This window comes from Oryzias melastigma, linkage group LG4 (genome assembly GCF_002922805.2).
Source record: "Oryzias melastigma strain HK-1 linkage group LG4, ASM292280v2, whole genome shotgun sequence".
In the NCBI taxonomy this organism is placed as follows: domain Eukaryota; kingdom Metazoa; phylum Chordata; class Actinopteri; order Beloniformes; family Adrianichthyidae; genus Oryzias; species Oryzias melastigma.
This window is the reverse complement of record NC_050515.1, coordinates 30,958,974-30,971,025: the sequence shown is the minus strand read 5'-3', so window position 1 is coordinate 30,971,025 and position 12,052 is coordinate 30,958,974. Positions and strand designations below refer to the sequence as shown.

Sequence of the window (12,052 nt, the reverse complement as noted above, 5' to 3'; positions counted from 1 at the left end):
TACTTATATGCAGCAGTAGCATACAGATAAATTATATATATAAAAAATACTACAATGGGACTTCCAGGTTTTTTTTTAGATTCTGTCTCTCACTGTGGACATGGACCTAAGACAAACATGTCAGACCCCTCCATGATTTCTAAGTGGAAGAACTTGCAAAACTACAGGATGCTCAAATACCCATTTGCTTCATTGTATTTCTGTTCTTTGCCAAGAGATAAAATAAATGCAGTAAAATGTTCTTGGAATAGTTCATTAGCATTTCATGTTGTTATAGGGGTTTAAAGAATGCTGGTCAAATGGTTAACCTTCACACATTTTCCGCTCTGGCCTTCTTTGCTAAACGTCTGGACACCCCTGGCATGAAACACTCTCTGGAGTTGAAACGTTTTGCATCTACAGCTCACAGAACACAGTACGGACCGGGTCAGATTCCTACATGCAGCAACTGCATCCAAGCCAAGCAATGACAAAGAAAAAGAAAGGTTGTTCTGTGTGGAAAAGAAAGCGTTTCTGAGCTCAGACACTGCAGGAGCTGCAACTCTATAAGTCTAAAGCTATTAACATCAAAGCAATTCCCGTGGAGTCTCAGTTCAATGGGCTGAGTTATAGATTGAGCAGAAAGATGCTTATTGGAAAGCTTAAAATGCAGCACATGCAAATTACCACTGAGCTGAAAAGTGAAGCCAGAGAGGTTTAATGTGCCTCCACTCTGGAACAGCATCACTGAGGACAGGTGACGATCACAGGAAGTACACCGGGTCCTTCTTGCCCTTTGGCCTGCCGACCCGTCACCTCTGTTAAAAGGTGCTTCTCCATAAACAAACCTGACTGCCAATTAAACAGAAAGTACATTAGGCCTGAGCAATGTAAACACAGCCGTCAGGAAGCTGCTCTGGAGCCCAGCAGCGAGCGGGCAGAGGGAGGAGAGGCTGCATCTTCCTGGGAGTGAACTCCATCACTGCTCTCCTCTCCCAGAAAAATCCTTTTCTGACTAAACACAGGAAGGAAGAGACACGTAAATAACTCCTTCTTTTGATAAACCCCGCTCTCTTCCAGCCATGAAGTTTTACAGCGGAGGAAAACACGAGGACATGATAGGAGAACGGGGTAAAGCAAAGTTATTAGGATGAACTTCACTGAAAATCAGTCGAATATGACGGCTAAGGATGTAACGATTCTTCGGGAATCAGTAAAAAAAAACTGATTCAAACTCTTCAACATGTTCATCGATGCAGAAAATAAAAATCAGTTTGTCTCGGCATGGGGCTAGAGCAGATGACATTTCTTCATGCAGGCTCGCTGCCAGTGCGCACCTGTGAGTGTGTGCGCCTGTTTGTGCATGTGAGTAGTGGAGAGGCTGCATGCTGTTCATCCGCCCTCCTCCTATGAAATTCCCACAGCTCCTTCAGATTTCAACGTTTCACAAGTCAGACCCTCCAGGATTTTGCGATGCTGCAATCGCAACTATTAATGCAAATTCAAGCAAACCTGAGATTTGTTGCTCACTCTGCAACCTTACATTTTCTTCATAACTTTCCTGCAACTTTGACCAATCTGCCATCACAACCATCATGGTGATGATGCAGCTTAACGACTGTTTCCATTCTGACTTCTTCCTGGGAGCCATGCTCTTTTTTATAAACTCTCTTTAGCTCTCCGTCTATTTTTCTCTGCAAGCTGCACGTGAACGCTCATTTGTGCTTTTGGGGGGTGGATTGCGTTAAGAGGGTGAGGAGCGGTCCGTCACATGGAGCTCAACATGAACAGAGTATGAAAGGGTTTGTGATCATTCCACTGTTATGTATAATTGTTTATTTGTATTAAATCATTTCTGTTAGTGGGAAAACAGACAGTTTGATGTTAGGGGCAAAAAGAAAACAAACTTGGCCTTAAAATACCTTTAATTCATTGTGTTGAGAGAAAAAAAATCGTAAAGAATTGAAATTGTGACTTTAAAACTGTGAACTGAATCATATTGTGGCTTGACTGAACCGTTCCATCCCTAATGACAGCCACATAAAATCCTTTAGAATGGATGAGAGGAAGGACAGCAGACTGGCAGAGTAGCTGCTTTGTTCAGTCCAGACAGGAGATGATCTGGACCTCCTGAGGATCGAGCTGAACACAGATCTGCACTGCTGCAGGGATGGATTTGGGTGAATAGAAGTGGACGGATGGGGAGACGTGAATTCACGCCCGCTCCATCGTGAAGCTGTTAAACAGCGGGGACCTGTAGGAGGTCAGCGCCTCGGAGTCATTCGCACTCACTGGATACAATTGTCAGTGAAGCAGGAAAACAGCCGAGAGTCTGCGATGTGGGGACAGGCACCGTGCCCTGGGGAAAGACCAATTACTGGCTTAAAGCTTCTGCCCCGTCTGTGGCATGCAGCTCAGATAAGATGAAAGTCCCTCCCAGCCAAACTCAGCATTTTTTCCTGCCGCCATGAGAAGTTATGCAATCCAGATGTTACGTATAGAAGTGCATAAACATTGGGATTGTGGGGGTCAGACTGCTTTCCTGCAGCACCACATCAGACGGCTTTTTATTTTCATGCAGAAGGTCAGTGTGTGTCCAGAAGGGGTCAGGATACAGAGCTGGGGGGTGTGATACGTCTCTAGGGAAGGATGTGGGGACACTGTCCTGGAAGCTCTTAATTGAGGAAGATCCTGTTAATTAGACTCATTAGTGTGCTTGTTTACAACAAAGCAAATCCAGAACTAAACTCTGCTCCTCTTTGTTTCTCAACAGGTGAGGGGAATTGTATTCAGAGACAAACCTGTAGGAGCTTAGAGTCCCACTCCAACCATCTTTTGATCCATCGTGAAATCATTCCCAGTGATGTTTTAATTACAAATATGCTGTTTTATCCAAAATCCAAAAATCTGTGTCATTTACTAAGACATAGTTTCTGCAGAGCAGCAGGGGTTCATCAGAAATTCACCACTGAGTTGTGGGTGGGACTGTTGGGATGGAGTTACCCTGCCTTCATTTCCCATCATGCCTTGGGTTACACTCCCTCCTGCTAGCTTACAGCCCCTCACACTCCTAATCTAACATTACCGGCGCAACAAAATGATGATCAATATCAGAGCCATCCAACTGTACAGCTTTGATCCAGATTGCAGCTCAGACGAGGAGAACAAAGACGTTCATGGATCTGTTAGTAAGACTGGAGCGGAACAGAAAGCTGTACCTGTCGATTCTAGTTTGTACATAAAATTATTTTTTATTACATAAAAATCACAATTATTTCCTAAATGTTCGTATGCTCCTGTTTCACAACGATTTGAGTAAAGAAATACTCAGAAAGACAATTTTAAGATTAACTTCCATTTAAATTTCCTCCGTCATGAGAAAAATGGAACACGAACATGTAAAAAACACAACTTTCATTAGAGTGGGTCTTTAAAGTCCCCCATGACAATTTGTTTTTATTAAAAAAAAAATCAGAGTAGTGTTTTAATTTTGATTTTAAAGTTTTTAACCAAAATCCCACAACCTAAATGTCTTAAAAAGCCATTTTTCATGTTGATCTGAAGCCTCCGTTTCCAAAATCTCCTCTGAGGGGGCGTGGGTTTTGGAGCTCCGCCCCTGACCCCCCCTGTCTGATTATGATAGTTCTGTGTCTCACTAGCATAAATCTTCCCTCTGCTACATAAAAACCTCCATCAATCTGGGTAATGTCCAGCCGTATGGTTCTGATCCGGATGTCAGCTGGGACGAGGAAGTGAAGATCTTCATGGACAGAACTTCCTCCAAAATCCTGATTCTTTCTCCTTCCAGTTCACCAAAGACTCTTTTAGCTAATTCTCCAATGTTTATTGACTGTGATCAATACATTCAATCATTGGTTTCTCAGAGTTCTTGATAAAATAATCAAAGCTAACATCAAAATGCTCTTTCATTGATTTACAATCCTTTCCAACTGCGGTCAAATGATTTGTTCTCTTTCAGAAGAAAAATGCCACAAATACATATTAAAAACTCAAAAACCAGGATTTTCATCAGAGAGGGACTTTAACCTCACATACTATGTGAGCTAATACTGCAAACTAAATCCAGCTGCTGGAAGAGCAGTTCCAGAGATGGCAGTAGAGTTACACTGAACATCCAACAAAAAGCTTCAAAATTAAAAAACTGACATTTATTGCACCATCTTTTAGAAGGAAAATGGACAGGAAGTGCTCAAACCTAACGAGAACAGATCTCTGGATAAGATGTGATTTCCAAATAAAAAAACAGCTAAGAAAAACATTTGAGAGAACGTATCTGGCTGCTTTAGTCCATCCTTATCTTAAAAAAGTGTTTTATTTTGTTTTGAGGCATTAAAGTCAGGTCAGGTCATCCTGCGTGTTCCCATCCAGAGTCAGGACAGAACCCTGCAACTTTGACTGTAGTACTGACTCACTCCAACCACTGAAAGCAACTTTGTTCAGTTTTCTTTTATGGGACTTGAAAAGTGTCTGAGCTGGGACTCAGATTTAGGAAAAGTTCAGTGTTTCAGTAAGAAAGACATGTGGTCAGAGCGACCCATGGGAGACGGGGATGTGCAGCTCAGAGTGTGATCAGCGCTGAGACCCACATCAGCTGAAGATGCATGTTTGCAGAGCCGTGCCCTGCTAATCCCAGCAGGAAAGTAACAGTCTGGGGTTAACTCCTGTCTGCTGCACTGCTGTCATCACTGCTACGCGCCGCGGCGTCTAGAAGGTCGAGAGCACGTGTGTCAAAGTCAAGGCCCGGGGGCCGGATCTGGCCCTTTGGTAAGTCTGTCCGGCCCTCCAGATGATTTTATTTTATTGTTATTAATGACCCGATGTTATCTTGTGTTTATTTCTAACTTGTATAATTCTGATAAAATATATTTTTATGGAGAGTTAAAAAGTGAAAGTTATTTAAGGTTTAAGTTGATTTATTCTGGTATAATATTCCTTCATCTTTTTCATTTATAATTATGTTAACAAATTATAGTTTCAAAGTTTTAAAAATTGTCATTCTGCTAGCTTTTAGGACTATTTTTGGCATTTACTAAGATTTTTTTAAGATATTCTGGAGTTTAGCTAACATTTCAGCTACATGCAACTGTTTTGGCTAATTTAGACATTTTTCTGTGTTTTAGGCTATTTCTGCTTAGCTATTTTTTTTCAGCTACATTCTAGCTGTTTTGGCTAGATGTTCTGCTAACCTAAGTGTTTTTTTTTCCTCAGGCTAATTTGGCATTTAGCTAATATTTTAGCTATCTACCAGCTTCAGGATTTTCAGCTATCAATTTCAGCATCTTCAGCAGCCAGGTTCAGCTTACATCATTCACACTAGTATTATCACAGGTAATTCTATACATCTAGTTTATAATGATGTTAAAAAGCTACAATTTAAAAAATGTCGTTTTAGAGTATTGAATAAATGTTTATCCTGTTCGGCCCACGACCTACGGTGTGTTTGGGATTTCAGCCTCCTGTGCGATCAAGTTTGACCCCCCTGATCTAGACCGTGGCAGTGCAGAGCGAGCATCACCTCGTTCATGTTTGGGCTCTGGCGGGCGCTTGGATGGGGCCATTGCAGTCTGATGTTCTGGGAAGTGCTGAAAGAGCAGGCCTGTTGACTTTTCGCTTTGGCCCACCACCATGACCTCGCTCTGAGAGCGTCAAGCACACACATTCTTCAACGGTGGGCTGGAGCTCCACCAAGCCGCCTCAATCTGATCCATTCAGACTGAAAACCAGCGACTCGCCAGACGCCTGCAGTGCAGGTGAGGGGGGGCACAGACAGAGTGCCAAACATGAAGATTTCTGTCTGTCTGGCACAGACATGAGCTCCACCTTGAAGGGTCCTGGATCCAGAGGCAGCATAAACGACGTCTGTCTCACGGGCAGAACAACATCTGTGCTCGTCTCCTCTTAATCTCCAACTCCAGGATCCTCGCAGGTATTTTGTCTTCCACATCCTAATTTCCCAACAGCTCTTTATCAGTTTCTGAAACCGCGAGCATTACATCACGACAAGAGTACAGCTGTGTAAATGTTGCTGTGGTCAAGAGCTAGTTATTAGACAGGATTTCTTATTACTTCTGGGATAGATACGCACAAGGCCCTGAACTCAGCAGCTACTGCCCACTCAGAGACCCCCGCAGCCCACAGAGAGTCGCATGAACCTAATGTATTACACACATTCAGGCCTCTCCACAGCCACACCCAAACCTGAAAGTCCTTCCCTCCACTCTTTGGAGTTTCACTTTTCTTCAACCACGGTGGAGCAACGAGAAAGAGGAAGTGAAAATAAATTTTAAAAAGGAGGCAGAGCTCAATAAAACATGTCATCGGCGAACTCTCATAACGTTTGAAGCTCGACTCCTAGAGTTCTTTAAAAATGCATTTGATTGTATATGCTGACAGAAGAGAAGACATTGTGGTCTGAGACTCATGGCGGCCCGACCCACCTGAGGACGGAGCCTCACAACTTCAGACGATGAAACCGACATCAGTGAGAAAGTTGATCAGAATAATCCAGAGAGAGAACCATTGGGATCAGTGTGGAGTCATGAAGTCAACACTCTGCATAGGCTCTTCCTGTATTTGGTAAATGTGCAGCACAAGCTTTTAGAGCTTATTTTTAAACTCTGATCTGGCCTTCACTTTTCCACCAATTATCCTAATAAGTTCCTAAACTCTCCGTTGTTCCTGCTTGTCTGGGGATATATATGGCCTCAGTAAAAAGCTAAACGCAGGAAGAGGAGGAAATGGCTTCGGCGTTGGCTGGCCCACTTCTGTGCTGCTGAGGAGGTGAAATAAGAGGTGAGCCGTTGTTGACGACGAGGGCTGGGGCTTTTGATTTACCTACTGCAGCCCCTCCACGCTCCCAACCTTTCAGAGTCAAACACATGTGGACATTCGACTCTTCGTCGTCCCCTGAGAGCTCTTCTCTAGACCCAAACGCTTCTCTAGATCAGGAGTGTCAAACTGAATCACACAGTGGGCCAAAATCCAAAACACATCTTAGGCCAAACTGGATAAACATTTATTGAACACTCTAAAACTACATTTTTAAAAATTGAAAAAATGTAACTTATAAACATAACTATGAACTAGATATATAGCATCACCTGTGGTAATGCTAGTGTGAATAATGTAAGCTGAATTTAGATGCTGAAGATGTTAGTGATGATAGCTGAAGATACTGAAATTGATGGTTAAAAATGTTGAAACTAAAAGCTAAAAACGCTGAAGCTGGTAGCTGAAAATGTTGAAGCTGATAGCTGAAATCACTGAAGTTAATAACTAAAATAGTTGACATTAATAGCTGAAAACACTGAAATTGATAGCTGAAAATGCTGAAGCTGACAGCTTAAAATATTAGCTAAATGCTAATTAAAACTAAATTAGAAAAAGCCTAAATTAGCCTAAACATCTAGCATGTAGCTGATATATTAGCTAAACTCCAAAATTGACTAAAAGATCTAAAATAATGACAAATAGTTCAGAAATCTAGCAGAAGGTCAATTTTTTAAAAAGCAGGAATATTATTCAGAATAGATCAACTTAAACCTTAAATAACTTTCAATATTTTACTCTCCATAAAAATATATTTTGTCAAAATAATACAAGTTAGAAATGAGTGCAAGATAACATCGGGTCATTGATAACAATAAAATAGAATTACCCGGAGGGCCGGATCCGGCCCCCGGGCCTCGACTTTCACACGTGTTCTACATGGTGAAAAAGTGTCACGTTTACTGGATCTGAATCATTTCTGACAAATTAAACACTTTGTTTGGGCAAAGAGGAATGTGTGAGTGAGGTTACCACCACCTACTGCTAAAGTTATTAAAGGTTTAAATTGATTTAAACTGGAATAATATTCCTGCCTGTTTGTGTGCATAGCAATGTTATAAAATTAAGTTTTAATAATCTAGTTTTAGAGAGTTCAATAAATGTTTATCCTGTTGGGCCCGCGACCTAAGGTGTGTTTTGGATTTTGGCCTCTTCTGTGATTGAGTTTGACGCCCCTGATCTATTGGAAGAGTACCCTCGTATTTGATGAAATACCACCTGATAGAGGAGGATTTACAAAGACTTATCACCTCTGGGAAAGGCTGCTTTCCTTTTCTGTCATTTTCTAACATGTGCTTTGACTTATTTGGCTCATAATTCTGCCAAATGAAAAAAGAACCCCTGTTCTATGTAAACCTCTGCAGTGAAAGAGTGAGGAGCCTGCTCATCCCGTCCCTGTTTTCATGGAAGGTTTATAGTGATTCGTTTGTGTAAGTCGAGTGCACACCTGCAGAAGCAGCCTCTCGAAGGCCAAGCAGGCGTCCCAGCGAGGAAGACTGGGGTGTCGGAGCGTTTGGGCCGTGGCCAGGCCGAGCTGCAGCACCCCGCTGTGGCCCTGCAGGGACTCCCAACTGCTCCGGAACAGCTTAATGTAGGAGCACAGCTGCTCAGGGGTCACACGGCCTGATGGGAGGGAGGACACAGTCAGAACACAGGATCAATAAACACACATGACACATTTAAACGGGGCATACCATGATTTTCTTAAGTCTTTCAGAGTAAACTATATCATATATGATCATATATTACCTTTGGAACACTAAAATACAAATTATTATTTAAATACGAGTCATTTTTGTGAACTATTTTTATACCCGGAAGTAAAACAACCTCATCTCTGAGGCTCCGCCTTTTGCTCCTTGAGGGTTCCACCCACTTAATGACATCATCCTAGAGCTGGTGTGTCACACACAAAAAAATGAGGTGAAATTTTTTGTTATTATAGATGTAGGCCCACATACTGTGCAGCTCGAGCGTTTATCCCCCAAATTTGGCACAAGCAGAATGGTAATGGGTTCATTTTGCGGTGAAATTCGGTCAAAAAATTCAGACACCTGATGAACATTTCAAACTAGTTCTCCCAATTTGTTGCTCACTTTTTCAGCCAGGCAATAGTCTGCTACCTTTCTACTCCAGGAAATAGTTTGCTCCCTTTTCCCACCAGGAAATAGTCTGCTCCCTTTCTCTTCCAGGAAATAGTCTGATCCCTTTCTCTTCCAGGAATAGTCTGCTCCCTTTCTCTTCCAGGAATAGTCTGCTCCCTTTCTCCTAGTGTCTTGCTAATATCCCTCGTCTGTTTGTGCTTTTCTCAGATGGATCCATCTCAGCATGTCCATAATCTCCAATGCCACCTCACAAAGTTTGATCGCCAAATATTGAGCGTTTCTTGGCCGGCTGCACAAACTCACAACACAGACAGCCGGGGTCTGCTGTGCACGACCCGGAGGGGGGGCGGGTTACGCAAAGCTAGCCGATCACCGCTAGCTTGAGCTCCTAGCTTTGTGGAGAAAGTGTTGGTGTTAGCCTGGGGGCGGAGCAGACTCTTCCTGGAGGGGGCGGTTCTCAACTTGTGACATCAGCATGTGAGGACCCGCTGCTGCTGAGAGCTCCGGTTTTTAGAGGATTACTCAGAAATCTGTCAGCGGATCAAAATACCGCGTTGAGGTTTTTCATAGTGAAGAATGAACAGTATAATACACTTAAAAGCTCAAAATGTTAATTCTTCATGGTATGACCCCTTTAAGACGTTTTGACTATCATTGACTTTAAGAAAACACATTATACACAAAATAAATGTTTTTAAATAAGGGTTTTCAGCTCATTGGATACAGAAATAAATAAAAACTGAGGTTAATTTATTGAGCACTAAACCAAAAGGAACAGCAGACGGTCTAACTCAGCTGTGATCTTTTCCCTCCACACTTCACGTTTCAGATACCACACAAAGCGTCACCTCTAGCAGAACTCAGATCGCACAGTCATTGTCACATCCGTATCTGACAGGAAGAATCTCAGAACCATCAACAGCAAGACTAAAAAATGGTGAAACCAAAGCTCCTTTTGCCAGAGAATGTTTGTTTTGAGGTTTTTCAGAGCAGAATCTGCTGAACACTCCATGACTGGAGGCCAATGAGCAGGACGGAATGGTACCGCACGTCCATTCAGTCCAACAAAAACATCCCCCACACCATTACACCACTACCACCAACCTGAACTGCTGAACAAGGCAGTTTGGAGGATTGGATCAACGCTGTCATGTGATTGGCCGATTAGAAATGTACTATAATGAGCAGTTAAAAAAAAGAAAAAAGAAAAAAAGGGAAGACAATAAAAAGGAATACAATGAATCAATCTATTTCAGATATGAATCGATCAGAAAGTAAGTGAATGAAAATGATGCTACATTTTTAAAATAGACATATTTGCATCAATACTCAAGTATATCACCTTGAATCCATTGAATGTAATGGTTGTCAGTTTGAATAATTGATTAAAAGGGAGTTTGAGTTATCCTACTCCCGTTACGTTACCATTATTCAGTTTCATACTATTAAGTTACTAATACTTTTTTAGTCCAAATGCAGATTATTTACAAAATGACAAAGAAAGTTCTCATTGATGATCATCAAAGCAAGTTAATACACTATTGAAGAAATAATTATGCAAAAAAAAGAAATGATCATTAATTATTGTCAGATAACAAAAATAAATGCTTTTTGATTATTAACATATATTAAAACAGTATTATTAAATGCCATGTAACAAAAACTGAATTATTTGATTACCAGAAAGAAAAGAAAAATATGACACTATTGTGCAAGACAATTGAAATGTGGTTTATTAATATCAATCTTCACGATCATGTATATATCCTTCTGGTCTATGTTCTTCTTTAATTTCAGGTTTATTCTCTGATTTTTGTGCTGCTGCAAAAGTACATTTCTCCAACATGAGATCAATACAGCAAAGATGTCATGACTAATCGTTACATGGATGATCCAGAACCTTCATCCACTTCGTTACATGTCTTAAACCCTTGAAATCCTCAACGATCTTATGTGTCTCTAAAACATCAGTGTAGAACTTTGGAATCCGATCAGGATCAGCATAATTAAATTATACCAAGAGGAATGATTTATGAGGTAGATAATATAATAATGAGCCTGCACTTCAGGGAAATGTTCAAACAAATGGGGCTAATACAGTGATTATGAGCCCAATGATAGCATCAGTATGAAACCAATGGATTACTGTAGTCTGAGTTCAGTTTAAAGACCCACTCCAGAGAAAATGGTGTTCTTAACATGTTTTTGTAGAATTTTCTCATGATAGAAGACAAATATAAAACAGTTTAAGCTTAAAGCAGTGTTTCTGAGTATTTCTTCATTCAAATTGTGATGGATCAGGGGCAGATGAAAGCATGCGGTTTAAAAAAACTCAGGTTTTTGATCCAGCTATTGCCATGGATGGACCGCAGTGCTCTGTTCTGATGCAGACAAACAGATCCATGAACGTCTTTGTTTTCCTGGTCTGAGCTGGAATCTGGATCTAAACTGTTCGACTGGACAGCTCTGATATTGTTCATCATTTTTTTTTTGGTACAATAATATTAGCTTGGGCTGTGAGGAGCTGTAAGCTAGTAGGAGAGAATGTAAACCAGGTGTCAAAGTCAAGGTATTTCTATTCTGCCCTCCAGATCATTTATTTTGTTGTTATTAATGACCCAATGTTATCTTGTGCTTATTTATAACTTGTATAATTTTGACAAAAAAATATTTTTATGGAGAGTAAAATGTTAAAAGGTATTTAAGGTTTAAGGTGATTTATTCTGGAATATTATTCCTGCCTTTTTATTATTCATAATTCAGAATTACTAGCTTTTCAGACTATTTAGGCATTCACTAAGATTTTTAAGACTATTTTGGAGTTTAGTTAATTTTAGTTTAGTTCCCTTTTCATGCTAGCTGTTTTGACTAACCTAAGTTTTTTTTGTATTTAGGCTTATTTTAGTTACTATTTTAGCTGGCTATCAGCTTCAGCGTTTTTAGCTATCAATTTCAGCACTTTCATCTATCAGCACTATCATCTTCAGCAGCCAAATTCAGCTTACAGCATTCACACTAGCATTATCACAGGTAATGCTTTAAATCTAGTTCATAATTATGTTAAAACGTTACAGTTTTAAAGTTTTAAAAGTGTAGTTTTAGAGTGTTTAATAAATGTT

The 12,052-nt window shown here is 40.7% G+C and overlaps 1 protein-coding gene across 1 annotated transcript in view; it reads right to left on the bottom strand.

The window, feature by feature from the left end:
- Positions 1-12,052, bottom strand: part of scfd2 (sec1 family domain containing 2) — a 134,877-nt gene that overhangs the window by 96,276 nt on the left and 26,549 nt on the right. Inside the window, exon 5 of the mRNA XM_024259035.2 lies at positions 8,276-8,451. Within this exon, the coding sequence (XP_024114803.1) occupies positions 8,276-8,451 (176 nt within the window). The remainder of the gene's footprint in view (positions 1-8,275; positions 8,452-12,052) is intronic.